The following is a 26,853-nucleotide window of genomic DNA, read 5'->3' as shown; positions in this document are numbered from 1 at the left end:
GCTCCACCCTTTACAAACTCACACTGAACGCCGCCCACATGAAAGCAGTATCAGGTGTCCTAAGGTCTTTCTCTAGAAGCAGGTGACGCAGCAAAGGTGTGGAGAGGCCTAACTAAAACTTGGACATGAAAACAATATAAAACTTTATGGTACAGCAGGGAAGCAGCTGAACAACAGAGGTGGGTCTCATGTTGTCCTTCTATGATAACATATATGTTAGAGAACTATCAAACATTCTGAGAATGTTGAATGAAAGCAGAAACTGCTACAAGGTGCTGCTACTACTGAAGCAGGTTGAAAGAATGGTCATCTTTGTGGTATTTTTCTTTGTACTCTTATCCACACAGAATAATATCGATTGAGTTCAGAATGTCCTTGGCTTGTGTTTCTGCTTCAAGCACTGAATTAGTCAACTCGTGTGAGACAGTTGATCTTAATGAAGGGATTGGCAGCTTTTTAGCACCTTATACTTTGGCCACAGATGAAGAGCCAGTTTGACTGCCAGTTTGTTTCCGTATTATATTCTCTGACAAAGAGGTCACACTTGGTATTGTTTTTAAATCTGATTGTTGACACAAAGCTGATGAAAAGGCATTGTATTTTACCTCTTAAAAGGTATAGTCTCTTTGTACAATTGTGTATTTTATTTATGTTGATTTTATATTATTTCACTTTCTCTTTTCCCTATATTTTTTGTTTTCTTGTTAAAGTATAGCCTTTTATTGGTAGTCTAGTGTGTGGTAACACCTGCAATAAAATGTCTCAAGAATGTTTAATGAGGAGTAAAATAAATTAATCATGTGTCTAAGGAATGAGACCAAAGCCATGGTTCAAACTGCCTCAACTTAGATTGTCGCAATTTTATATAGGCAATGTTATTCCCCATCATCATCAGAATATTTTTATAGGTCACATAGAAAGCATTATACTGTGAACTAAAAATTCAACTAAAACGCATCTATCTGAGAGGAATTCTGTGAATTTATGATATCGTGTCCAAAGTGTCAAATTTGGGTATGTAGATCATTTCTGCACAGTGAAAATATGTAGAATCGAAAGGATTCCTGAAAAGAAATCTCTGAAAAGATAACTGAATGAGTTACAGTGCTTCGGTTCACAGAGGTAATACAGTGATGTCACTACAGTAAAACCATTTCAGAATACAACACATTTAGTTTAGAGGTAGTTTTATGAAAACTTCAATTTAATATGCTTGAAATCAAGTTGATGTCTAAAATGATTAGTAGTTACTCTAATTTAAACCCATTTACAATGATTGTTGATTAAACTAAATTATTTATATTCTCAAGGTGTAACATAAATAAATGTTATCTTTGGAGTCTGATTAAAAAGCCAAAAGGATTAAAGGTAGTTGAATCATGCAGTGCTGTATGATTCAGAAATGATCGATTCTTCTGCCATTCTATTGGTGTGTTTGTCATGCCATTTTTAGCTTTGGGTATTCCCACCATTCCTAGCATAGTGGCACACAAAGTTCAGGTCCAAAGTTTCTTGCTTTAGTGAGCTTGAGTGACCTGAAAAGCTACAGTCCTAACAACAGGAAGTGTTACATTCTTTTAACTCTCACTTTCTAAAAAGCAGGGGAATAGTATAGTTCTTGAAATTTGCAAGGCCAAAAGTCTGCATAATAGATCCTGGTCTGTGACAAACATTAACTTGTAAACAAGTCTGCTACTATTCTGTGGTACACAAGTCAGTTTAGTAGAACCTGAATAACTAATGGTATTCTTTTAAATTCTGTCCAAGAGCCTATTTTCAAGGTGAGCAGGATTAAAATTCCAGTTCAGTTCTTCATTTTAGCCAATTTCAGAGGTGGATTAAATGCGTGAGTAGAATGTTGAATATAAGTGTATTGCTTTTCTTATGCAAAGACATTATTACTCTATTAATCTCCTTCTGAATCCCTTTTTTGCTCTACACTCACCACATGACCTAAAAGTAATTTCAGATCTAATCTTGGATATGCAGTTCTAAGGAAGTTACTCCAAAAATGCAGTTTGATGCTATCTAATCAGTAACATGAGAGGCTAGTGACAGCACATAATCATACAGCACAAAACTACAGAACTTTGGTCTCTAAGTCTTCATAGCCTTAAAAATAGTGATAATAGCGGAGCTCGTATGTGCTGGGCAGAATGTAGCAACCTCATGTGTGGTTGGCAGAATGTAACAACATGCTTAACAAGGCTGCTGTATAGCTATATAAAATGATTTTAGATTTACTTAAACTACAACAAAATGACTGATAAATGCAGCTGTAGTAAAATTTCACTTTACAAGCCATTTAGCTCAGATATTCTGCTTGAGTATTGTGTAGTACTGTGTAAAAGGCATTGGACTTGATTTGGGCAACGCAGCCTAAAACAATGTATACTCCACAGTATATTCAACAACACTCCACCATTTCAGCCATAACAGGGATTCTTGTATGCAGATTTTGCAAAATGCAGATTTTGTAAAAATCAGACATCATGTCTGGTATGCTCTACATGTAGGTGATCTCTTTGGAACATCACTTATGTTTTTAGATCCTTAAAAAAGGATAGAGTATAGATTTACACTGCTTCTTTCCAGGCCTCTCTTGTGGAAGAAACTGGCTTAAGATGGGCTGAATGTTCAAGAAGCTTGGAATATATATATAATCACTTGAAATTCTTTTGAAATCCTAGCTTGGTAACCCTTTTCGAACACACGTGCATCAGCTTTTTTTTTGGGGGGGGGGGGGTCTCTTTTAACCAAAATAGATCTCTTTTCAAACGAGTCTTCAGTCTACATGTGGAAATTTGAAAATGTTTTGCAACTGTCAGACACATTACATTAATTGTTTCTTCCACTCCAAGAATATACATTTATGCTGGTTTATTGAAGTTTACTTTAATAGATTACATAACATATTAATAATAGTTGAGATAAATATTTAATAACATTATTATAAATGTCTCAGACCTCACAAAGTTTTTGTGTGTGTGTGTGTGTGGGGGGGGTATTTTAGAAAAAAAGGTAATATTATGAAATATCGAAATATTATAGTTTCAGGGTTTATATTGGGCAAAATGTCATGAAATAGCCAACCAATATCATAAAAGGGAATCTCATACAAATCATAATGAAAAAAATGTATATAGAGCTTTTTTATAACAGATGTTGCCATAAAGCAGCTTTACGAATGTCCAAGTTCAAGCCCCCCAGTAAGCAAGCCAGGGGTGACGGTGGCAAGGAAAAACTCATGAGGAAGAAACCTTGAGAGGAACCAAGACTCAAAGGGGGTGCCCATCCTCCTCATGCCCCTACTCCCTCATTATAAAATATGGCAAAAGGTAATAATTTCTTCCGAACTCATGGACTGACACAAATGTGAGTGAAGCATGGGCCAGGGCTGCTCAGCATAGAGTGGTTTTTTGACTAAGGCTGAGAAGGAAAATTTATTGACACCTTTTGGTCTTCAACATATCTACATTATTTTTCATGCTGGCAGTGGTCTGTATCAAGTGAAACTGCTGATGCTTTCTTTGTGATTTCCTTGTACACAACATATTAGCTCACAAAAATATATATGTTGTGTTCTTACAGATATATGGAGTGCACTTAAAAACTAAACCTTCAGCTTAGTAGAGTCACATTTTGTGCAGGGGTTTATAGAACATGATCCTTTCTGTTTTAATTTCCGGTTTGCAGTGGATGTTTTTCTTGTCCATCAAAATCATAGCTGTCAGAGAATAAGTATGGAACAAGAGTAGCAGACTGTAAGATATTTTCACTCCTGTGAAGATAGTTAGGACCACCCTTTTTGTCTATCATGCATTAAAACAGCTGGGTAATATGAGAAACACTAACTATAGATAATTCTTTGCAAATTATTTTCATGGCTGTAATAAGAATTTTAGATTCTTAACTCAGTTCTAAATGCAAAGGTTTTGTAAAACCTGGTCAGCAACTGCATCTTATATCTCCTGAGCAGGTTATAACTTGTCCAAATGGAATTTTGATGCCAAACATCAAACTAAAGAATGCTGGGCCAAGTCACAGTCATCCAGGGAGCAACATCTGACATTTGCAGGTCAAAGTCCTGCACGTTACACTTGCAATAGAGGGTGTAAGCATAGGTGTGGCTGTAATGATGTAAGCCTGACGATGCTGTCATAAATGAGATATTTTAGAATTCTCTATTCATCATCACAGTTTACTGAATGACTAATACTGCCAGTAACAAATATATTAGACAAATATATTAGTCATTATAAACACAAATGTTTTGTTGCTAAGTGACGAATATTTAAAATGACTTTATTATTGGGTTTGATTTCAATTCCCTGGTTCTATACTGTGTGTATGCTCTCCTGTGTATTTGTTCCATGACTGAGGATTTATGAAGCCCAAATCCTCTTGAAATACAATGACAATCTACCATATCTACCAGTGGAACTCTGCTTAACAGATGCTGAAACCTATTACTTCACTGTGCCTAACATGACTAATCAGTGATGCAATCAGTATAAGACTTGCTTGGGCATGTTGAATAATGATGTCCTGGAGTGTAACCCTCTCGTTGTGTCTACCCCATCTAATCTCAAGGAACAATGCTGGAGACTGCTAGTCTGTGTAGATTCATATAGGATACCTAAGAGTTGCTTTTAGTGCAAGCATGATCATTACAATTTCTTAATTTCTTTAATTGGGTTATTGTCTTCTGTTAAACATAAGAACTTGTTAACTACTGAAATCAGATGGTTGTGTGGACAGATGAAATGAATACATGTGACACTGCATTCTTGTTTGGAGTGCAGAGGCTTGGTTGTAGATAGAATTTCTACAAGCGTGCAAGTCAGCTAAATGCCATAAATGTAAATGTACAAGCTTTACAAACATAAGACGTTACATAAACACAGAACTAGTATATCCAGATATTAAGAACATGCAATAATGTAATTAGACAGTAATATAAAGCAACCCTCTTGATTTGTGTAATTTATCTATGACCTATAACCCCTCATTAACACCAACATTTTAAAAAATTATCCTTTGACTTCTTTATTAACAGAAAATCGTACATTTAGAATCCCAAAATATGGATTTTTTTTTTTTTTTTTTTACTGTTGATTCTTATATTTAAAGCTCTAGAAACTTTTGAAACCCAAAATAGTACCTTTAAGACCTCTCATAAGGAAAATATCATCCATGTTGTTCACTAACAGCGATGTTTTCAAACAATTAAGTAGATAAGTGAAACATAGGTGCAGTATTTATAAGTATTTGCTATATAACGCATTCATAATTCTATGGGCATGAATCTCTCAAAAAAAATAGTAAATTATGACACAAAGAGTACACAAAACCCACAAACTATTATTACTGTAAATGTATAGTGTTAGTGCTGTAATAATAATGTAGAATTAGTGTTGTAATCTGTAACTTGTGTATTAAAGAAATAAAGGCATTAATGCAACTTGGCACAAAAAAAAATAAAGGAAATGGATAAGAACATTACATTAATTTAATGAAAACCTTGATAAAAAGACATATGCTAGTACTGATGTTAATGTGTCATTCTTGATGCTGCTATGATTTTATAATGTCATTGTTTATAAGCTGTTTTCCTGCACATCCAAATAGTGAAAATATTTATTTTTATGCAGGTTTTCTGTTCTTCTCCATCAGTGTCCTGAGTGTCAGCGTAGAGCACCATGGAGGCAAGATCATTCAGTCGGAAACAGTGGGCTTCACAGTCACTACGCATAACAGCAAGAGAACTCTCATTGGTTGGTGGTCGTGGCAAGTCCAATGCCATCGCTGAACGTTTCTCCAAGTAAATGACATGCCCTACACCTATTCCTAGTTTGTATATGCTGTGTGTGTGCTGCTGGAATCCTGACTGTGGGCCACTTGAACCTGTACTGCTTTCTAGAAGCCTTATATTTGCAGCATTTAGCTGATGCTTTTATCTAAAGCAACTTACAATTATGTCTGAGTACAACTTGAGCAATTGAAGGTTAAGGGCCTTGCTCAGGGACCCAACAGTGGCAACCTGGCAGTGGAGGGGCTTGAACCAGCAACCTTCTGATTACAAATGAAGTACCTTAACCACTGAGACACCACTGCCTTGGAGAATATGGCTAATTTCAAAACCAGAACTATTGTTGCTTTAGTAGTATCAGCATATTTTGGCTCACACAGGGGAAGAAGAATGGATGGCTCTAATGACATACCAAAATGTTATAGCCTCCACCTGAAGCATACAGTATATAGTAAAAAAAAATCCTTGGTGCTTTTAAAAATCAGACAGTTCATCTTAAAATGTGCATTGCAGTACTGTGTAGCATGGAAGCATCCATGAAGGTCAGTTAGGGCCACAGATTGTCCTTTTTGTATTAAGATGAGCATTTTTATTTCAGTTTTTACAAGAAAAGATCGTAAAGTGCCCCTTAAGTGAGGAGTCACATCAGGTCTTTCAGAGTAGTAGTGCTCATGGGTCAGGTTTGTAAATTCAGATTACCTATTGTTTGATGCCTTTTGATTCCAGCACAGGAAAAAAAAAAAAAACTCTTACTGTGTAGTCACCTAACAGGTTCAGCTTGAAGTAGTTTTGATTGATGCCCAAAGTTGGATGAGTAAGCCCAAAATTACCTTGCTAACCTAGAAATTATATTAAACAAATAAATTACTTATAATGTTCAAAAGACCTCAGTTCCAAAGGTAGATTCATGTTTTGGGACTAGGATGGGACAAAGGGCTGATTATGAATGTCTTACAAAGTGCACCATAATTTTGGAGTGTTATTTTGTCTTGAGGTGGGTTTGTCCAGAGGAAACTTTAAAAAAACAGTTAGATTTGTTCTGTTTCCCTTTTCTACTGTTTGGTAGCAGGTGATGATTTGATTATTTAGCATTAGTGATGGAGCCCCACCAGGAAGCAAGAAGAAAGATTTCCTGCTATTACAGACACGAGCAGTCTGTGGTACTTAAGCCTCAACCTGCTAAAGCTCAGCTATTTTCATGAGCTTCTGAAATGACCCCATGGTCTACTGCCCTCTCCTGGATGGTATATGAATGAGTAACTTTTTGTAAAGGAAGTGTGATATTGTCTTTTCCCACTAGAGGTAATAAAGGGTAAATTTAGCATTTAGTTACTGAAAAAGGCTGTATCTCATGCTAAATCTCAAAAGTGCATTATTTTTAAAGGTGATTATTATTTTTCTTTCAGGTATCAGAAGGCTGCAGAGGAAGCAAATGCCAACAAGATAAAATCTGTAAGTTTCTGATACTAGTTTCTGCTCTCTCCATCTTTTGCATGCTGTGAATGCATGCACATGTGCACACACACACACACACAAAGCACATGCATGCATGCTCCCATGAACACATGTGCACAAACATGAATCTGCCTGTTTCAGTACATGAGGGCTTAAGCAGTTTTAAGTGGATTTTTTCAAAAATTGTGTCAGTTACTTTTTATTGCTGCTTTTCTGATATCATAATGTTTTAGCAGTTGACTCGGCTTTGACGTTTCTGCTGAAAGTGCAGAAGATGCAGAATTCACAACATACAGCATACCTGAAATGGAAACAATAATAGTAAATTCTGCACTGTCAAGTCCCAACTCTTTATAGTTCAGTTCTTTGCAAAATGATATTTTAACTTGCAGGTATAGAAATAAGCCAGTGCAAATGAATGTCTAACGCTCTTGTGTCCTTTTGAATTCACTTCTTTTTAAAATGATCCCATTCATTGCAGAAAGCCGTTTCAGATGTGTAGGGAAATTCTGCATTGCTATGTGTAACGCGTGGAGGCTAGGCAGGATACACGAACGAGCCAAGTAAAACAATGTGATGTATATTTACACACAACAAAAGGCAATGTAGCACACAGGCTAACGTACGGTTAAACACCGACAACAAACCAACAAGACTTTATATACACAAACTTTATTGACACCAAACAACAAACAGGTGTGATACATGGAGAGGGCATGGCCATGAAGGCGAACACACACACACACACACACACACACACACACACACACACACTTTTGGGAGGAGGGGGCCGTACCGTGACACTATGGTACGGATCTGACAAGAGTTTGTATTGTCTAGTTGATTTTACTAATAGGTTCTACCTGTTGAATTGAGCTAATTAGAAAATTTTAAAAATTGTATTATAGAAAAAAGACATCATAATGAGGCTTGTGTATTTGTTGAGATTGTGTATACAATGGAAGTAAACTTCTTTCCAACATAAGATTGGATATCTCTCTCTAACAAAGTTGGGAATCACTACACTGGGGGTAATGTATGCTATGGTTACCTTTTTATTCCCCTTTAAAATTGACCATCGATTATTGCTTAACATAATGGCGTTTGTACTTCAGAAATATGTGGAGTGGTAATGAATGTCGTGTTTGTATGACAGGGCTGTCATTCCCATTCTTTAGCACATTGTTTCTCAACCCAGTTCTGAGGACCCACCAGCCTGTCCATGTTTTTACTATAACCCAGCTCAAAGCGTGCCAGTACGAGGTGATTGCCAGTGTTCTTAATGTATTGGTTCAGGCAAGAGAAAAAATGTGGATGGCTTGGTGGGTGCAGAGGAGTAGAGGACCTAACACTGGGGTAATTAGGTCTACACCATAGCAGGTAAACACTCATTCTGACAGGGTTCAGCTTCAAGGTTCAGCTTGAAGTGCTATGCTGTGTAAAGTTTTCACAGCAGTTCAAAATACCTGATTGAAATTATGATGACTTAAGTAGTATATAGTCCTGTTTCTGCCTTGTGCTGCTTACTTATGTATAAAATCTGACTAAGAAGAGAACAAGACTGGTTTGTCAGAGAAGAATAGACCTGTCTTAATGTGACAAACAGAAAAGGAAACAGATTCAGGCAGTCAGGAACTACCGATGCTGTCATTGAGAATGGGTCTGTAGTTTTCACAAATATCCATACATATATTTAAGGTAATTTGATAATTCATGGTTACTAGATTAAATGGTTTAAATGTTCTTTTTAAATAACTTCTGTTTTTTTTGCAATATTTCTAAAATAAGGTGTTTATACAACTTGTATGAACAAGGAGCTTATGCATTAAGCATGCATCATGTGTATCATGGCATTAAGAGAATTAATGTGACTCAAATTAAAAGTGAGTCTTAGTTAGTTAGCCATAGCTAGTTGTCTTTAATGCTTGTTAAGAAAGTCAAACACATTCGTTACACTGAGACTGCAAATATTTTTGTTGCTTTGATTATCAGATGTATACTGAGCTTTAAAGTCTATAGTTCATCAACCATTAAAGCAAATTAATTCATCAGGGCTAGGTTTTCCAAAACCATTACATCACAAAGATTATTAAATAGTAGTGCGACTATCATATTGAACACACTCTTATTTACAATGACTTTAACACTGTGGTGCTTTTGGTGAACAAGTCTAGTTTTGAAAGGTTACAAAGATTAGAAAATGAAATGCAATCTTTCCATCAGTGGCAGTGAATACAGCCATCGGTAAAACACAATACTGCTCTAAGTTCTGTTTTTCTTTTGTTTTTGGTTTTCTCTAGTTCCGCATTTACCTGACCTTACCTTTCCTCATACACCAGCTGTTGCTCTTCACCTGTCAGTCAACAGTACAACATAAAGTTGTATTATGATTTTCCTTCACCTTGTGACAGGATTCACCCCACACTTACACTGCATTTTTTTCTATATATCTACCTATGGTTGTGTCAATATCACAGTGTTCTGGGTGTAATTGAATCATTTTGAGAGAAAGGCTCATACTTTTATCATTTTTATCTTTTTGCCTTAGTTTCATAACTGTAAAATTACCATCCAAAGTTTGATATACAAACGTATTGTCCAATTCCTTAGGCTAACTGAATATTGAACAGCCTGTATGAACAAAAATGTGTCCCAAATTAGCTAAGATAAATGTTTACAATTGGAGATGAAAGAGTTAATTTTCCTCACAAATGTTTCATTTCCTGCCTAAAGGTTTCGATGAACTCCCCTTACTAGTTCTCTTTCTCTCTTTCTCCCACGTCAGCACACTGTCCGAATTTCTGGATACCTATCTGTCCTTTCCCCTCTTTTCAGACTCTTCCTCACTGTCTTCCTCTCTCCTTCCTCCTCTTCTTCTCCTACTTCACTCTCACTTCATTCTTCCACACTCGCCCCCTTTGTCTCACTCTTCCTCCCTCTGGGCAGTTTGGCAGGGGGGAGGGGGACCTACACCTCAAGTTTTTCTGTCTGCTAAACATCTGGGAGAGCTTTATCACTAGCTCACACTCTTAAAGCCACAAGCGCGGAAGCAGCAGCGAGAATAAAGCAGTGGAGCAGTGGAATAAACTGTGGATAAAGCGCCTCATCCACCAGGTCTTCACAGTCATTTCCTACAGCTGCTCTTTGTCTGTTTTTTTAACTGGTTTCACTGAGGAAGCAATTGTGTAAGTGTAGGGAGCTCCTCTCTTTCTTGTCTCATTTTTCACTTGGAGTACAGAGGCAGTAGGGGGGAGACAAGGTTTAGACAATGAGGAAATATATTTGCTTTGGGCTTAATTATATACTATATACTGTACAATGAGATAATAAGGACTTTTTTGTAGTCACTTCCTTGTTCTTCCATAAATGTTTGGTCATTGCATGGCTGTTTGGTTTGTGAATAATGAGGATATACTAATTGAGGATATACTAACTAAGTTGCACTGAAACAAAATAACTTATGCCAATTTAGACACCCCCTTTAGTTGTGTGTGTATAGTCATGTAGGTCATGGAGTGACTGTTGTTTGCTGGCAGTTATTGGCCCATAGATATTGCTTAGAGCTGTCTTAGTAATGCTATGTTTTATTAATGCCAGTGTGGTTTCACTACATTAGCACTGGACAGCTTCACTGAATTAGTGTCCACTAGGCTACATTTTAGAAATTGCTTGCTTGTCTTGTCCATTCCAAGAATACAAATGTCTGCCTAATGCAGACTGATTACCTTATCTTGGGTCACCTTAAGAAACAAAAAGTGCACTCTTATTTTTTATGGAGAGCAGAGGTATACCACAAATATGCATGAGTGTACACAGAACCAATATGGACCAATAACACTGACTTAAACACAGATCTATTTAACTTTATTTGTGCTTTAGTCAGTCTCCATTGACTCTTTTTTGCATTGTTTACTTTTTCCTCCATCTCTCCATTAGCCTGTCGAGAGCCTCCCCCCTACTTTACGCACAGGTAACCTCAGCCTACTGAAGAAGCGCTGGGAGCAGAAGCACACGGTGCAGCCCGAACCAACGACCGAAACCATCACTGCCACAGCTCCACCCACCACACCAGAGACCCACCCTCTGGGCCGCCTGGGACGCCTCACCCGGCACAGCAGTCTCAGGCAGCACGTGCCCCGTTGGGAGCAACCCACAAGGCTCAAGGAAGTAAAGGAAGGGGGGATGGAGGCAAAGAAGGAAAGGCAAATAGATGAGGAAGAGGACCATGGGGGTCTGCTGTCTCCAACCTCCCCCTGTTCACCCTTGGATAAGCCGAGCATGCCTCTCAACAGCCTCAAGATGATGTTTGAAAAAGGGGAAGGCAGGGTAAGACAGGTTCATGTGAATGATGATTACATTAATGTACAAGTACAGATGAATACATGAATATATGCCAACACATACATATATGCAGCCTCCTTCTTTCTAATTATTGATGTTTATTATCATGCTGTTTCACACTTGTTCTAAAACTGACTCATCTTGGAATTCTGGTGTTCCGTCTCACTGTCTCTTGGACATAAAAATATGCTTTTTTTGTCCTTGCCTTGTTTTTAATGACTTCATTAAAAAATTGAAACTAGCTATAGATAAATAATTATGTTGGAAAAATGGCTTTGCCAGAATTCTTATTTTTTAAAAATACATTCTATATATAAGTTTTATCTATTTTATCTTTTTCTCTTTAAAAAACTATTCCTGTTAAAAATCTTGTATAAATTACTTTGTCCATTAGTGACTTTTCCATTTGACTCTAAGTGTTAAGACAACTAAATAGGTATGGACTACCTTGTAAAAACCAACTCTGTAACTTTCACTAAAAGGTGTTGATGGAAAGACAATGCATTTGGCACAGTGGCACACTTTGGCACAGTGGCACAGTTTCCTGCCTCAGAAAAATGCTGATTCAGTGAAGTGGTAATTAGATGACAAAGTAAGCCTGTTTTGTCTGGTCTGGTCTTTTAACATGGATGTTCCTCATGAATCCTTAGTCAGATTTTTCCTCTAGTGAAAAATGTGCATTAGAAGTTTGATATTAACAAAGATGAACAACAGCTTGCATTTTACACATTTACACACAAACCTTTAACATGTTTTTCCATGCTTGTTTTAATTGAAGTATGGCACTTTAATTGAAGCAAGTCTGCTGTTAGTGCTACGTTATATTTTTTTTTCTCTTGCACACACATTCCTCACTGCACTAGCTGTAGTGTAGCTGCGCTGTGCCGAAGTTGTCTTGAAGCAATGATGTCATGGGAGAGGTATGCACACAATCCTTAACACTTCCCTGCCCCACCCCCCACAGCCTCCACAACAAGCCTCCTGCTGACTAGCTACAATCCACATGTCTCAAGTGATTCAAGTTTGGTTTATTCGTGTCATACACAGTATAACTCGCAGTGAAATAGTGGTCTCTCCCCCTTCTTCTGCTCATGCCACTCTTTCACTTTCGACTGCTTACCTTTGCCATGCCTTTCTTGTATCTCTTGGCTCATACTGGCTACATGCTGATTATTGCCAAACCCAAGCAATGCCTCGTAAATAAAGGTCATACTAAGACAACAGTGAATGCAGGCTAGTAGGTCAACAGTACAATCAGCTGGTATGATCATATTTCTCTCTATGCGCTCTTAAAGGTGAGGACATTATATGTGACCTGTTGTTTGCTAGATCCCTGATGAGATGAAGCTGTTCATCATAGAGCATCAGAGGGTGTAAAACAATTTTGTGAGATGTAGGTCTGTTCATAAGGTTTACATGAGCATACAGCTGTGACAACAGCTCATATTGCAACCCATAACTTTTCTGCTCTGCATACTTGTATTACATTTCCTCTCTCAGTCCCCACTGGTGCATAATGTAACATTCGAACGATGGAAACCAAGAACACAAGTAAAGTTATTTATGGATAACAATCCTAGCTGAAGCATAAGATAAATAAGATTCCTGGCTGAAAACAAGTACATCAATTCAGTACATTTTCATATACCTAATTTGAAGTTAATGTATTTAACCAGTTCACTAATTAATCAGTTTATTTTGAAAACATTTAATAACATTGTTGACACAGTTTACATTTATAGCATTTAACTGATGCCTTTATCTTTGCTTAGGGGCCCAGCAGAAGCAAATGGTACTGGGGCTTGAACGGGCAGCCTTCCAATTACTAGTCAATTGGAACCTTAACCACTGAGCTGCCACTGCCCAAAATTATGCACTGATGAAAAATTATATCTTCAAAAAGAAAAATAATTGCTGTTATTATTTTTTAAATATTATTTTTAACCTCTAAGCCTTCATGTAAACATTGTAACATCAAATTCTATCAAATTCAAATTTACAAAATATTCATCATATTAAACGACCTTCACCACTATAAACAGATACAAAACTGGAACTGTTTATGCTAATTAGCTCATCATTAGTTCCAAAATTGGCATCATTTAGACTAATTAATTCTGTTTTGTGTGGTATTTGGGTGGCTTTTTCTGTAATTGTCACTGACATGACTCATTTTTCTTGCTGAAGAGGACATTTACCTTGGCATAATCTGATTTGAACATGTGACATCCTCCACTCATTAAGATGTGTCCTGGATTAAGACTAAGATTTTAAGATTCCTTGTCTGTCATCAGTTATTTGCATTCTTATTTTTGTTTGTCTATTGTTATATTTGATATTTTAAACTTAGAAACTTGTTACGAATATAATAGAAAAAACATTGTGTTTAGGTCATTCTAAATACTGATGTGTACTTATACTGCAAATGCATTTGTGCACGTGCATTTTTTAAAACTTACATTTTAGCAATGTCAGTAGAATTTCATAAGAGAGTATGGAATTGGTGTATAGGGAAATAATTGCTGCTGAGAGAATTGGTAGGGATGGGTACAGGGAGGATGGGCAGGGTGGCATGTTTGTCTCACAATAGTTCTTAAATTAATTCATGAAAAGAGTATGTGTCTGTGTGTGTGTTTTCTTTTTTCCTTATTTGATTACCCATTCTGACTATACCCAAATTTAATTTATTCACCTTAAAAAAACAAATTCGCAAAGGGCTCCTGAAGTATCTCAAGCAAACTTACACCATTGTTTCAGTTGCTTGCTTGATTACAATGGCTTATTTAGCTTGGACACAAATGAATGGGTATTTTTACTATGCTAATGATTTTCCAGACCAATGTTGTCTCTCTCTACCAAGCTTGTTTACAGTACGGATTCAGTCCAAGGGGTTTCTGTATTCAGCCTTTGTTATGTTAAGATTGTTGTCACTCTTGGGAAGTAGATAACACCTTTGCGTGTGTGTGGTTTCCTGTGTAAGACAGAGAGGGAGACAGGAAGAGAGGAGTGCTATAGTCAGCTGTGCGTGTGGATTGTCTGTGCACTCTCCTTTGCTCTCTTCCTTCCTGATTTTCTGGCTGATTGGAATCCAACTATAAGTACTTCACCTTTTTTACATTTAACCCTGTTCTGTGGAATGAGCTACAATTCGAATCTCTTTCTAGTAGGCTGAGTTTTTTTCTTCTTTGCTTTGTTGTTCAGGCACGAGGACAGAGCAGCACTTCAGAAGACATGGATATCCGATTGGGAGACCGAGGTATGCGACATGCCTAACCAGACTCTGTTACTCAGAGAAATTTATGCACACGCAAATTGTACATCAGTACATCAGACTTGCATTCAGAAGTTTGGCAAAGTTTGGATTGCCTAATTAAACCATTACACTGAAATTCCTGCTCATAGCCATGTGGGATGTATATATTGTAAGTGCAAAATAAAAGAAAGGGTAAAAAAGTACAATAAAGCAACATGATTCCTGGAACGGTGTAATGTACAATGTAAAATACAAAAACTGGGCATATAACAGAATTTGTATGCATTCATATAAGCAATTTAGCTTTTATAAAAAAGCTCTTTCAGAAAGGCACTTTCAAGTATCTGTGTCTTTGGAATTCTTGTGAGAGAACTACTGCTTCTTGTCCAAGTCTTTTACCATTTTACTGACATTCAAGACAATTGACATAATAGAAGACTATAATGTAACCTCAAACATTAATGATTACTGAACATGACACCATGTTTAGACAAACTGGGTTATATACAGAAATAAAGGGCCTGTTTGTCTCTTTTGTCAAGGTCCTTCACACTTGTGTTATTCAAAGAACATAGCAGAGGGTAGACTGTTCTAGCACATGATCAGAATTCTATTATACCCAATACACATTCTAGTACATCTTTAAAAATAGCATGTGTTTTCAATTACACATATGTACATCCTGTGTGGTGTTGAATACTTTTATGTTTGCAATAATGTTTATTTAGTGATTAAAATAAAACCGATGATTCCAAATGTTTTAACTGTAATTATTATGTAATTATGTAATTGTAGTATAATTATGCATATAGTCTGAAAGTAAACAAATTTTCCTTAAATGCTCTTTCTTAGGTTTGGTATCGCTGGAGCGGACTAAATCTCTAAGGGACCGGATGGCCAAATATCAGGCTGCTGTGTACAAACATGAATCCCATACCCAACCAAGCTCAGTAGGTGGACATTTGTGTGTATGTGTGTGTGATATATGCATGTTAAATGGTTGTGGGGATTATATCATTAGACTCATTTATATGTTTATGGTAGTCTATTCATGTAGGTTGAGTTATTTTATAAACTGATTTTCTGTATCTCAGTATATTCTGTGAGATCACAGAAGCTGTTCCCCACTTACATTACATGATGCTGTATCATGTATGGGTATTTAAGAAATCCAAAGCTGTACGTAGCTCATACTTATTGCCATGTGAGTGCCAAGTATTCTGTTCTTTATTGTGTATGTCCTTTTAGGCATTGTCTTCTCTGCGACAAAATACACAAATGAGCAAGGCCTGCATGATAAATTCACAGAAGCACCCAATGTTATCTATCTATCTATCTATCTATCTGTCTGTCTGTCTGTCTGTCTGTCTGTCTGTCTGTCTATCTATCTATCTATCTATCTATCTATCTATCTATCTATCTATCTATCTATCTATCTAAATAAATAAATAATAAAGCACTCATATGCTCTATTGGAATTCTGTAGTCTAACCAGTCTGAGAGTGAAGCCAGCCCTTCCACCTTAGACCACAAGGAAAATGTGCCCCCTGGTGACACAAGACAGACACTGGTATGTTTGTTTAGTTTCTGAATGTGAAACATTTTAACCCCATTTTTAAGATTAAGATTTTAATATCATATTCATTCATTTAATTTATTCATTTCTTATTTTCTTTATTTCATTTATTTGTTTTTCTTTTTTTCTTTCCTTGTCTTTGTTTGTCTACCCTATATTTCTTCCTTTGCAGAGTTCACTCTCAGAGTCAAACAGTGCACAGACCAATGGTGAGTTAGTGTTTCCCCACCCCGACATTCATGCCCAAACTGAAGTCATCAATATCCTTTACATAAAAATAGACTATATCATCTCCTTGATGAAGTGAATGGTATCAAAAAGTCTTGTCTTTTCTGCAAAAACGTAGATTTTATTTTCCATTTTAGATGTAATGTGCATGGCCAGAACACTGTAATAATCTGATTACATAAATTAGTTTTAGGCATTATTTATTTATATAACTGGGTGTGCTTCCTTCAGGGGTGTTAGCTAATGCAGCAAGCCCTGGAGTCTCTGAGCCAGAGGACAACGACACACCCAGACTGGTTAGGGTAAGTGAACTGTGGTGTAATTTGCATGTGTTTTCTCCAATTAAACATCACTCAATTCTTTTTCCTCCCAAGAGTCAGCTCTTGGTGGCTTAGCAGTATACCTTTTTCAATTATTAGTACAACCTAACACTACCAACATTTGTCACATATCATTAAGCCATACATTTCTTGCACATATATTGTGCAAAACTAGTGGTCATTTATGTCTGTGGGTTATGATTATTATTTTTTGTTTTTTGCTATTTGTCAGGAGGGCTCTGGATAAGTGCATTACCATCAGTAAACAATGGCTTTTGTCTCCTCTTCAATTGTTCTCCTTGTTCTTAATGCTGCTTGATCTCTTTGATCTATGGTCAGAAGCCTACTATCATTTGTGTTAACTAAATGCTAATGCAAAACATCCACTGATACACTACTCATAGAATAATTGCTGTCCCTCAGTTTGTAATCTGATTAACTCCGCGTAACAGATTTAGCTTCTATCCCAGTCTCATGTAGTGCCATTTATGAAACTTGTTCTTTTATAGGGACAGAAGTTCCGTTTTTCGGTCAGGGAGATTTGTGTAGCATGCCAGAAGACTGTTTATTCACTAGAGAAACTGGTGGCCAATCAACAAGTTTTCCACAACACCTGCTTTCGCTGTGCATACTGCAAAAACAAACTCAGGTAAGATCCTAAAAGGGTAAACAATGGAAAAACCAATTAATTTGTTTAAGTTTAGTGTGGTACAAACACTAATAGTTTCCATTCATTGTTAATGTGTAAGGTCATACTGTGCCTTTTAAGCACTGAAGCACACACTTCCAACATACCACTCATGTAACTTCAACTGGCTTACTAATTATACTGGATTTTTAAATTTATTTAATATTTAAAACACATTGATCAATATTATAAATGTTTTACTTGATCAGCATTTAAAAGACAAGCTGTGTTTTTGGAAGTTCCCTGGACTTTGGTTCAGAGCAGTGTATCAGCTGGATGAAAAAAAGGTTTATGGAAGGAAGGTTTTTTTTCCCCCTTTCTCATGTATATTTGCCCTCTGCTGGTTAGCTTGGCCAACTACGCCTCCCTCCATGGGAACATCTACTGCAAGCCTCACTTCAACCAGCTCTTCAAGTCTAAGGGCAACTATGATGAGGGCTTTGGTCACAGGCCCCATAAGGAGCTTTGGACAGCCCGCACCGATGACGACGTTACCGAAGATTCAGAAAAGCTGAAACCTGCTGCAGCGGAGCCTGTGCTGGCCAAGCCCATCTCAGAACATATTCTAGACCAGACAGTGGATGAATGCCTACTGGCCAAAGTCACTGATGTCACGGCTTCTCTCGAGAAAAGTGCTCAGATGAAGAGTGCAACAGAAAAACACCAAGGAGCCACCTCGTTGGAGACTAGGAGGCTGAAGATCTCCTGGCCACCACCGGCTGATGGGGAAACTAGTCCCCGCATCTTGAGTCCAGCTGCTGAGAGTGGAAGGGTACCAGCAAGAGTGTCTAGACCGAAGTGGCCTCCAGAGGGAGAGGCACAGTCAAGCATGGAGAGTACAGAGAGGGCAGAACTGAGGAGTCTGCGGCGTAGCTCCTCCCTCAAAGAGCGGAGCCGCCCTTTCTCTGTGGTCCCTTCCTTGGAGTCCACCAATCCCATGCAGCAAGAGCGCCAGAAGTCCCGGGTGGTAGGGCAGGGATCACTGGAGGATCTCTGGCTTGCTTCTAAAGCACAAAATATCCAAGGCAAGGAGGTAAAGGAGAAAATGGAGGAGAACAAAGAAACCAGGAAGGCCTCATTCACAGACCACAAAATTATATATAGTTATAAGGGCTTGGAAAAGGATGAGGAATATCTCCCTAAACCGGAGGAGAACGTGCCCCAGTCAATCCTCAAAGAGCCACAGCCGACGAAAATAGAAGTCCTTGATGACCATGAAGAGGATGAGGAGATACAGTGGAAATTATTCAACAAGTCCACTAGATCCTCTCACCTTTCCACTCCTTCCCTGGTAGAGAACAAAGCCAACAGGACCTCTGTAGACGTAGGCTTCTGGGACGGAGAGGAAGCAGAGGAGGCTCTGACAGTGGAGGAGATGATCAAGAGGAACCGCTACTATGAGGATGAAGAGGATGAAGAGGAAGTGGCTGAAGTGTGAAAGCACTCATCCCACCTTTACATCTGACTCTCCCCAGCAACACTCAATTGCAGAGGTGCAAGAGCAATATAGTCCACTGGCCTGATTTCGATTCTTGTCTCAGTTCAGTGTGTCTGTATTCTTGTTTTCATCTCATTTTCTGGCTAGCTAAATACTGTACCAAAAAAGAAGCGCATATTTTTGGTACTCTTTTTTTTTTTTTCTTTTAACCATGCTTATGTCTGCTTTAATTCCTGGAAAAAGTCATTTTTACAATCTTTTTGGCTATCTTAATATTTTATGTCTGAATAAATGTTCTCACTGGGTTTTTTGTTTGTTTGTTGTTTTTTTGCTTTGAAAAATAAATGGCAATAATTAAACTGGTTAAAATATTTGCTGCAAATCTCTTTTAGTTGTTTTAATGCTGTATGGAGCTTTGATCTAGAACAAAATAAAGAAAATGGTAATTACCAGAAATTCAAAGTTTTACAGTATGTTTTATAATAAAAAATGTTAAAGGGATTCTTACTCTGAGTATGCATTTAAAAAAAAACAGCCTTTTGTATTTATCCTTGAGGATTCCCAGGCTTTTGGTCAGAAGCCTACATTTTATGGAACATTCTATATTAATGGGCTTATCATTTGGTTGTCTTATGTGCTTGAAAACATGGTGCCTGTCTTAGTGATTAACTTGTCTAGCTAGAATAATTTACAAAAATATTCTACTCTATATGAGACCAAAAAATCCTTTAAAATGCTGATTATTTTAATATGTAATGTCTCAAATTTAATAAATATTGCAAAAAAAAGTGTATTTATTGTAGAATTCTGTGTCGGTACTTTAGACATCATGAGCCTACATAGACTAAAGCATTCTAAAGAATATTATTCAGTAAAATATATGCATGTTATTCTTATGTTTAAAATTGAACTATTTTTATAGATTTTGTGCTGAGCAATGCACACAAGCTCATTTAGACTAGTGACAGATTTACTGATTCCTGATTAGTTTTTTCAAAGTCAACTTTGGTTAGACGCACATACTGTATACAGCAGTCAGCCATGACATTAAAATCATTGGAAGGTGAATTCAACAACAATGCAAGTGAAGATCAAGTGCAGTGAAGAGTCAGTTCTTGAATAATTTCTTGAAATTCATTGTTAAAAACAGGAGCAATGGGCAAGCATAAGAATCTGAGCAACTTTGACATGAGTGACGATTGGGTTAGAGTATCTACGAAATGGCAGGGTGTACTGATCTGCAGTGGTTTAAAAGTGGTCCAAGGAATTCCAATCAGTGGCAAGTTCATGGGTGCCCATGGATCACTCATGTGCCTTTATCCGATCTTACAGAAAAGCTACAGTACACAAATTGATGAAAAAGGTAATGCTGGCTATAATAGAAAGTTACCTCACAGCTTGCACAGCTGCAGACTGCTCAGAGTGCCCACACTGACCCATCCCCCACCGAACGTACCTACACTGGGCACATGAGCATCAGAAAAAGACCATTGAGCAATGGAAGAAGGTGACCTGGTCCGATTAAACACATTTTCTTTTGCATTATGTGGATGGTTATGTGTGTGCGCGCGCGCACGCGCTGCTTCAGCCCGGAAGAGCTGGCACCAGGATCTATCAACTTTCCAAACCTACAACCAAACAACAAACAGCCAAGAAAAAGGCCACAAGACAGGGTTTAAATATATGAACTTAACAAGACTAGAAACGAGGAACAGGTGAAAGTAGTGACGGGCATGGAAAACCAAACGAGGGGCGGAGAAAACGAAACTATGGAATGGAACTAAAATATACAAGACAGGGAAACCATGGAAGCTGGGAGGGACTAACTATTGATCACAAGGCCTGACTTTAATTATCCTTTTTTAAATAAGCCATTATTAAAGAGATCCACCTACTTTTTCAATTATCTTGATTATTCAAAATATTTGTTTGATTTGTTTAAATTGTTGAGTGTTTTTGTTAAACAAGATTGTATTTAGTTATCTTAAGACTATGTTCGATTTTGTATATTTTTGTTTAATCTAGTGATGGGCGGATGAAGCACTATTGAAGCTTTAGGAGCTTCTTCCTGATTGTGCCGAATAAGATTCGCTGCATTGGAGCGTTGAAATCCAACATCAGAGAAGAGTGACATCTGTTGGCCAGAAAAAAATGATTGCAGCCTGCAGATCAAGCGTGTTAATGCTGTGTGGTCTTACAGTTCAACTCGTATCTGTTCAGATCCGCTGAAAATCATGTTTAATTATTAAAATGCTGCAATTAAATGCTTGAATGTTATTATTGCTTATAGAATGTATAAGGCCTACGGAAAATAAATCAGTCATATATTAGCAACAAAGTTACCACTCATCTGTGAATCATGAAACCATGATTTTATAGGGACTATGACGGGGTATATAGGGAGTATAAAAATCGTCTACAAAGGTTGAAAATATGTTCTGAGGAAATACGTTGCTGGTATAGTGACTGTGGAATTTAATTGATTGTGCTTGTGGTTAACTAGGAACAGAACATAATATAGAAGAGGAGCTAGTGTTCAATTCATTAAACTGAGCCCAAACGAACAGTTATGCTGACAATTTTTTATTTAAGAATAAAAGTTTCTCCACAGTGTTGGGGTTTAAATCCGTTTCTTCTCTGGTTCACGATTTCACCAGTATGTGGTGCTGATGTCCTCTCATGTTTAGCACGAAGGTGTCTCGTCATTGAGGACGTGTTGTTATTCAAGGACAACTCCTGGGAACACTGCCGACATCGCACCTTTAAAAATACGACTTTTAATTAGAATAAGACTCTTATTGTTATTTTACATAAACCTTAAAGATACATTATGTTTAGTATTTACCCTATTTCTAGATATTTTATCAAAATTTTCCTATGCTTTGGAACACTGATGTAGAAGTTTCCATTTTTAAATTACTCTCTGCCACAGAAATGGCGCTCAGGAGTTTACTTTCCCTTAAATAGTCATTGAGATACGGTATGATAGCGCCAAAACTTTGAACCAGTCCCGCCAATTTCCGGTAGTTCATTGTAGTTGTCGAAGCTTCAAACGTTATAGTCACGTGAGGGTAAGTGACTCAATACAAGCTCGGGTACACTGTGTCGAATCAGCAAGTGTTGGAAAAGTGATACGAGTTTCGAAGCTTCGGTATTGAACGTCCCATCCCTAGTTTAATCTCGCATCTCGTTCATATGTTTTCTCCCCGCGCTCATTGTTTAGTTCTCTGCTGTTCTCTCGTCTGTAGTACTTTCTCTCTGTGTTTTCGTCTACGTTATTTCCCGTGAGTATTCAAGTCTTATACCGCTTTCTTTTCTCATTCGGTTTTCTCCCGTCGCTTCATTTCGCTTTAGGTCACTCATACCCTGTTAATTGATATATGCAAGCGTTGTCTGGTTTTCCTTTCAAGTTTTGTCACCTGTGTTTTCGTCTTGGATATTGTTTGTTAATCATTCTGTGTATTCCCCACTAGTTCTAGTTATAGTCCTCATCGTTATTCTTCGTTATTCTTCCCTAACTGTTTACGCCCATTTTACCCAGTTCCCGTACTCGCCTTATTAGCCTGTTATTCTTATGTTAACCTGTCTGTTCTTTGTTTTGTTCTGTGCTGTTCTGTTTCTGTTATTAAACCTATTAGTTATTTATTCTATCCGATCAGGCCCGTTCATAATGACATCCTCCGTTAGTTCCGTTCCTCATCACATCCAAGGCACCAGCACTTTGCAAGTGTGTTCACTCATCACCTCTCCCACGTTACATGTTTTTCCTAAATCGCCAATGAGTTAGTTTTAAAGTTAAACATTCAAATAGAAAATAAAGATGCAGACTTCAGAATTAGCTGAAAAATAGCTGGTCCCATTCTTTATTGCAAGTCAAAGATAACATGCATTTGAGGCATCCTCCGGAGAACGTCTGAGAGGCACACGAGTTTAATTTTTATACACTTTTTCAATGACGATTATGTAATCGCCCCTCCTTTTTACATATTGTTCTTGTCGATTCCACCATTATGCCCAACTAATACATTATTTCCCATTATGCAAATTGAGATTAAATACTTATACCAGATAGACCTTGGTACCATTACAGTCCAAGACAAGGCTTCTCTTTTACAAAAATAACTTCATTTTACATACGGTTGCTTTTCTGTACCATCCTGTACCTGCTGGACAGATGATGTGTCTTACACAGAGGTCTGCTGAAGCCTACCCAGAATCCATTGCAGAAGCCTGCAGAGGGTTCTACAGGGGTCCTTTATGTTTTGTTATTTATATTTCTAATTCAATGTTTAAACCTCTTTTTCATGTAATCACTCTTTTATTATCTCGTTGGATTTTAGTTTGAATGCATTACCCTTATGCTGATTTTAAGATGAATTTTAAAAAAAAAGCCCCGACACCTCATGCTTGTAACTTAACTGCAACCAGCAGAGGCAAGACAAAGCTGCTTTTAAGGATTTAAAAAAAAATAAATAAAACACCACTATGTCTCCATACACTAGAATTGTACTTGAGAGTTCTAGAAACAGCATTTCCTGCTTCCTCAAATTTCCTCATATATTATTAATATAGTTCATAAAAGTGCTTAATTACATTTAAAAGAAAGAGTTCATCTACCCTGTTCACCTAGTTTTGCTACCCTGTTTTTTTAGATTTTGATAATTCACTGAAGGCAGTCTATTTTGTGTCCTGATATTTCCTTAGATATTGTAATGAAAGACATGCAATTTGTTTTAACTTGCCTTTTTTGTGATTTCAAAATTAAAATCTCTGCATTTTTACATAGCCACATGCTTGATGGCAAATATTAGTGCTTCACAGCACTAATACGGCATACAGCATTAGTGTAGTCTTTTGTAGTGTAGTCTTAGTGTAGTCCAGTATAGCATGATTTCTGTGATTGTTTAGTTGTTTGTGGTTTAATGTAGCACCTTCAGGCCCAGTGATGGCTACCCTAATAAAGTTGTTCTAGTGTAAGTGTGTGTGTTTGTGTGTGTGTGAATGCTTGTCTTCATGACCATGTCCTCTCTCCAAGAAAAAGGCTCTGGACAGGTGGCAGTTACTTTTTCCACACAGAGCAGAAGGGTTTATAGAAGTATGGTCCTGGTTAGCAAGTGTGTGTCACGAATGACCACCCTCCTGGCGTCCCTGTTTCCGTGGTTTCCCTGTCGCGTGTGTTTTCCTTTACTTCCTAGTTCCTCGGTTTCGTTTTCTTCACCCTTCGTCTGTTTTTCCACGCCTGTTATTCCTTTCACCTGTGCCTGGTTTTGAGTTAATTCGTTCATACATTTAAACCCTGTCTGGTGCCCTGTGTCTTGGTTGTTCATTGAATGTCTGACAATCGGAATATCTGTATCTGTATCTGTATCTGTATCTGTATCTGCATCTGCATCTGTATCTGCCTCTGCCTGCCTGCATGTAACGATATGTATGTTTCTCCGAGTTCTTCCTAGAGTCTTTGTTATAGCTCGCTTCCCGTTTGCCTTCGTGTGCTTTTGATTTGTGTTTCCTAGCCTTCGTTTACCCTAGCCCTTGTTTTGTTTATCATGTATTCTCGTACTCTTCGTGTTGGTAAATTGACCTTGGACTACGCTAACGAACATGACTTTGGATTTGCCCATAATAAATCTCGCTCTTCTCCGCACTTGTGATTAAATGAGTGGATGCTTCATTCTCTCTAACACACGTCCACATCTTTATTTATTCAGTCACTAAATTAAGATGACCGGGTCCATTGCGTTATTTAGGCCTTACTTCTCATGACCTCAAAATTTGGTAACAACTGTAAACACCTTTGCTGTGTTCCCACGCATAGCTCGCCACAGTATTTTTGGCCAGGCTATTAGTGAAATACAGAACGTTATCCAAAGATATACTTCATTACTTGCTTAGGTCAATTGGCTATTTTAAGATCTCTCACTGAAACATAACTGTATATAAGATATTCAAGTGACATTACTAAAAAAAGATACTGAAATAAATATGATCAAAATCCGGAACACTGGTTTTAAAATATTTAATATAATGATGCGACTATTTTCTCTCAAGTCCTGCAAAACTCTTGCAGGCAAGCAATAACAATTGCTCATTCTCAACACACAGCATCATTACCCACAGGGCTAAAACATTAAAAGCAAGATTATGTAATTTGTTGATAACTTTAAAAGTCATAACATAGGCATTGCTTGGTAACCTAATATAAAATTGTATTATTACTGGAAAAGATGATATTTAATTACACACTGCTTTTGCTATGATATGCTGTAGGCAACTTCCACTTCAAATTTAGTTGAATCTGTACATAATGTCTGGAGAACATTCATTGGAAAGGCTTGGTGAGAGACTACAATACCTCCTCTGTGCACTACCAAGCAGATATGATTAAGGAAAACCACAGAACCACAGTTGATGGAATGCACAGGAAGAAGCATCTGCTATGAAAGGTGAAAACCTTTTAAAACAATGGGAATGCAGATATAATGCCTGATGTGTTTAGTCGTCTATTCTGTGACAAAGACAATACTGTAATGATCGTTACCAAGATATCCTGACAGTAATTCTGTAAGAACATAGAAATGAATCCAGTTTCTTCAAATCCAGTAAATCTTTTATTGATGTATTTATGAAGTATAGTAATATAGATGCAATGTCTTGTAAGAAGGTATTACATATACAAATTATGCATATAAATAGTAGGACTTTGGAAGCGGTTCCATAACTTTTTGTGTTAATATACAGTGTTGTCATACCAAAACAGAGTTAAAGAGTTAACTGAGAAATATCTGCTTTCAAATGATCCAAAGATCTGCCTATTTTCATCACAAGTCATCACCAGCTTCACTATATTTTGTGTGCCTCTGGAATTACTGCTGGCAAAAATTCCTGTAGCTTTTCAAGACTTTTAAGTGGTAGGCGAATTTGGTTCTTGTTAGATGTGACTTTCATGCCATATAATCATTGTTTACATCTATGACTTTATCTATGTGCTGTCCTAAAGATCTTCAAGATCTGAAGACACAGATAGAGTCTGTCTTCAAGATGTAAAGACACCCTTATAAAGTCCTTTAGTTTCAGATCAATCTAGGAATCCTCAAGATGTGTGTGTCTCAAGCCACATGGCTAGAGGGTTTCTGATGGTGATTTAGTGAAACAAGATGAAGCGTCTGTTGAGCAGCACTGGGTGTTTTTTATTATTGTTTTGGAGCTGGTGGGTGCATGTCCACCTTAGGTCTTTCAGAAAGAGGTTCTTCATCAACTGCATATGTACTAACATGCATGCATATATATATATATATATATATATATATATATATATATATATATATATATATATATATATATATGTTACACACACACACATACAGACAGGACAAAGAACAATACAGCTTTCATTGTAGCCTACTTTCCTGTTGCATGGTGCCTCGTTGCTCATTAATGCCAGGTATATGCACATCATGGACAAATTTTGTAATGCTCAGGTTTAGTCTGCACAAACCAGAAGTTGTCAGAAATCAACAGAAATGAACACACTGTATTCAGTACATTTAGGGAATTGTTGCCACTTTTAAAGGTAGTTTACATACATATTAAATGCAGCTGCAGGTAAGTTGAAATAGTATAAAATTAAAGAGTTGAAGGTTTCTACATGAGCATGTGCATTCAGTTTAATTTAATTCTATTTATTTATTAGTGAGTGGATATGCAAAAGATGTAACAATATTACAAGTATTTATCAGACACAC

The 26,853-nt window shown here is 37.3% G+C and overlaps 1 protein-coding gene across 5 annotated transcripts; it reads left to right on the top strand.

Moving 5' to 3' along the window:
• The first annotated feature begins 41 nt into the window (after positions 1-41).
• Positions 42-19,902, top strand: lima1b (LIM domain and actin binding 1b). 5 transcript variants are annotated; one of them, XM_027001929.3, is made up of 11 exons: positions 42-179; positions 5,677-5,824; positions 7,219-7,264; positions 11,204-11,593; positions 14,810-14,864; positions 15,714-15,811; positions 16,348-16,431; positions 16,610-16,646; positions 16,897-16,967; positions 17,495-17,634; positions 18,022-19,902. In XM_027001929.3, exons 2-11 carry the CDS (start codon positions 5,703-5,705, stop codon positions 19,109-19,111), a joined length of 2,133 nt encoding a protein of 710 aa, XP_026857730.2. In that variant the 5' UTR covers positions 42-179; positions 5,677-5,702; the 3' UTR covers positions 19,112-19,902. The 5 variants fall into 5 exon arrangements, with proteins under 5 accessions (XP_026857730.2, XP_026857729.2, XP_081561845.1 ...); XM_027001928.3 differs by having other exon boundaries at positions 54-179; positions 5,655-5,824; XM_081705719.1 differs by lacking the exon at positions 11,204-11,593 and having other exon boundaries at positions 54-179; positions 5,655-5,824.
• The last annotated feature ends 6,951 nt before the right edge of the window (positions 19,903-26,853 follow it).

This window comes from Electrophorus electricus, chromosome 22 (assembly GCF_041902795.1).
Source record: "Electrophorus electricus isolate QZ-2024a chromosome 22, ASM4190279v1, whole genome shotgun sequence".
Taxonomy (NCBI): domain Eukaryota; kingdom Metazoa; phylum Chordata; class Actinopteri; order Gymnotiformes; family Gymnotidae; genus Electrophorus; species Electrophorus electricus.
This window is presented reverse-complemented; position numbering and strand designations above follow the sequence as displayed.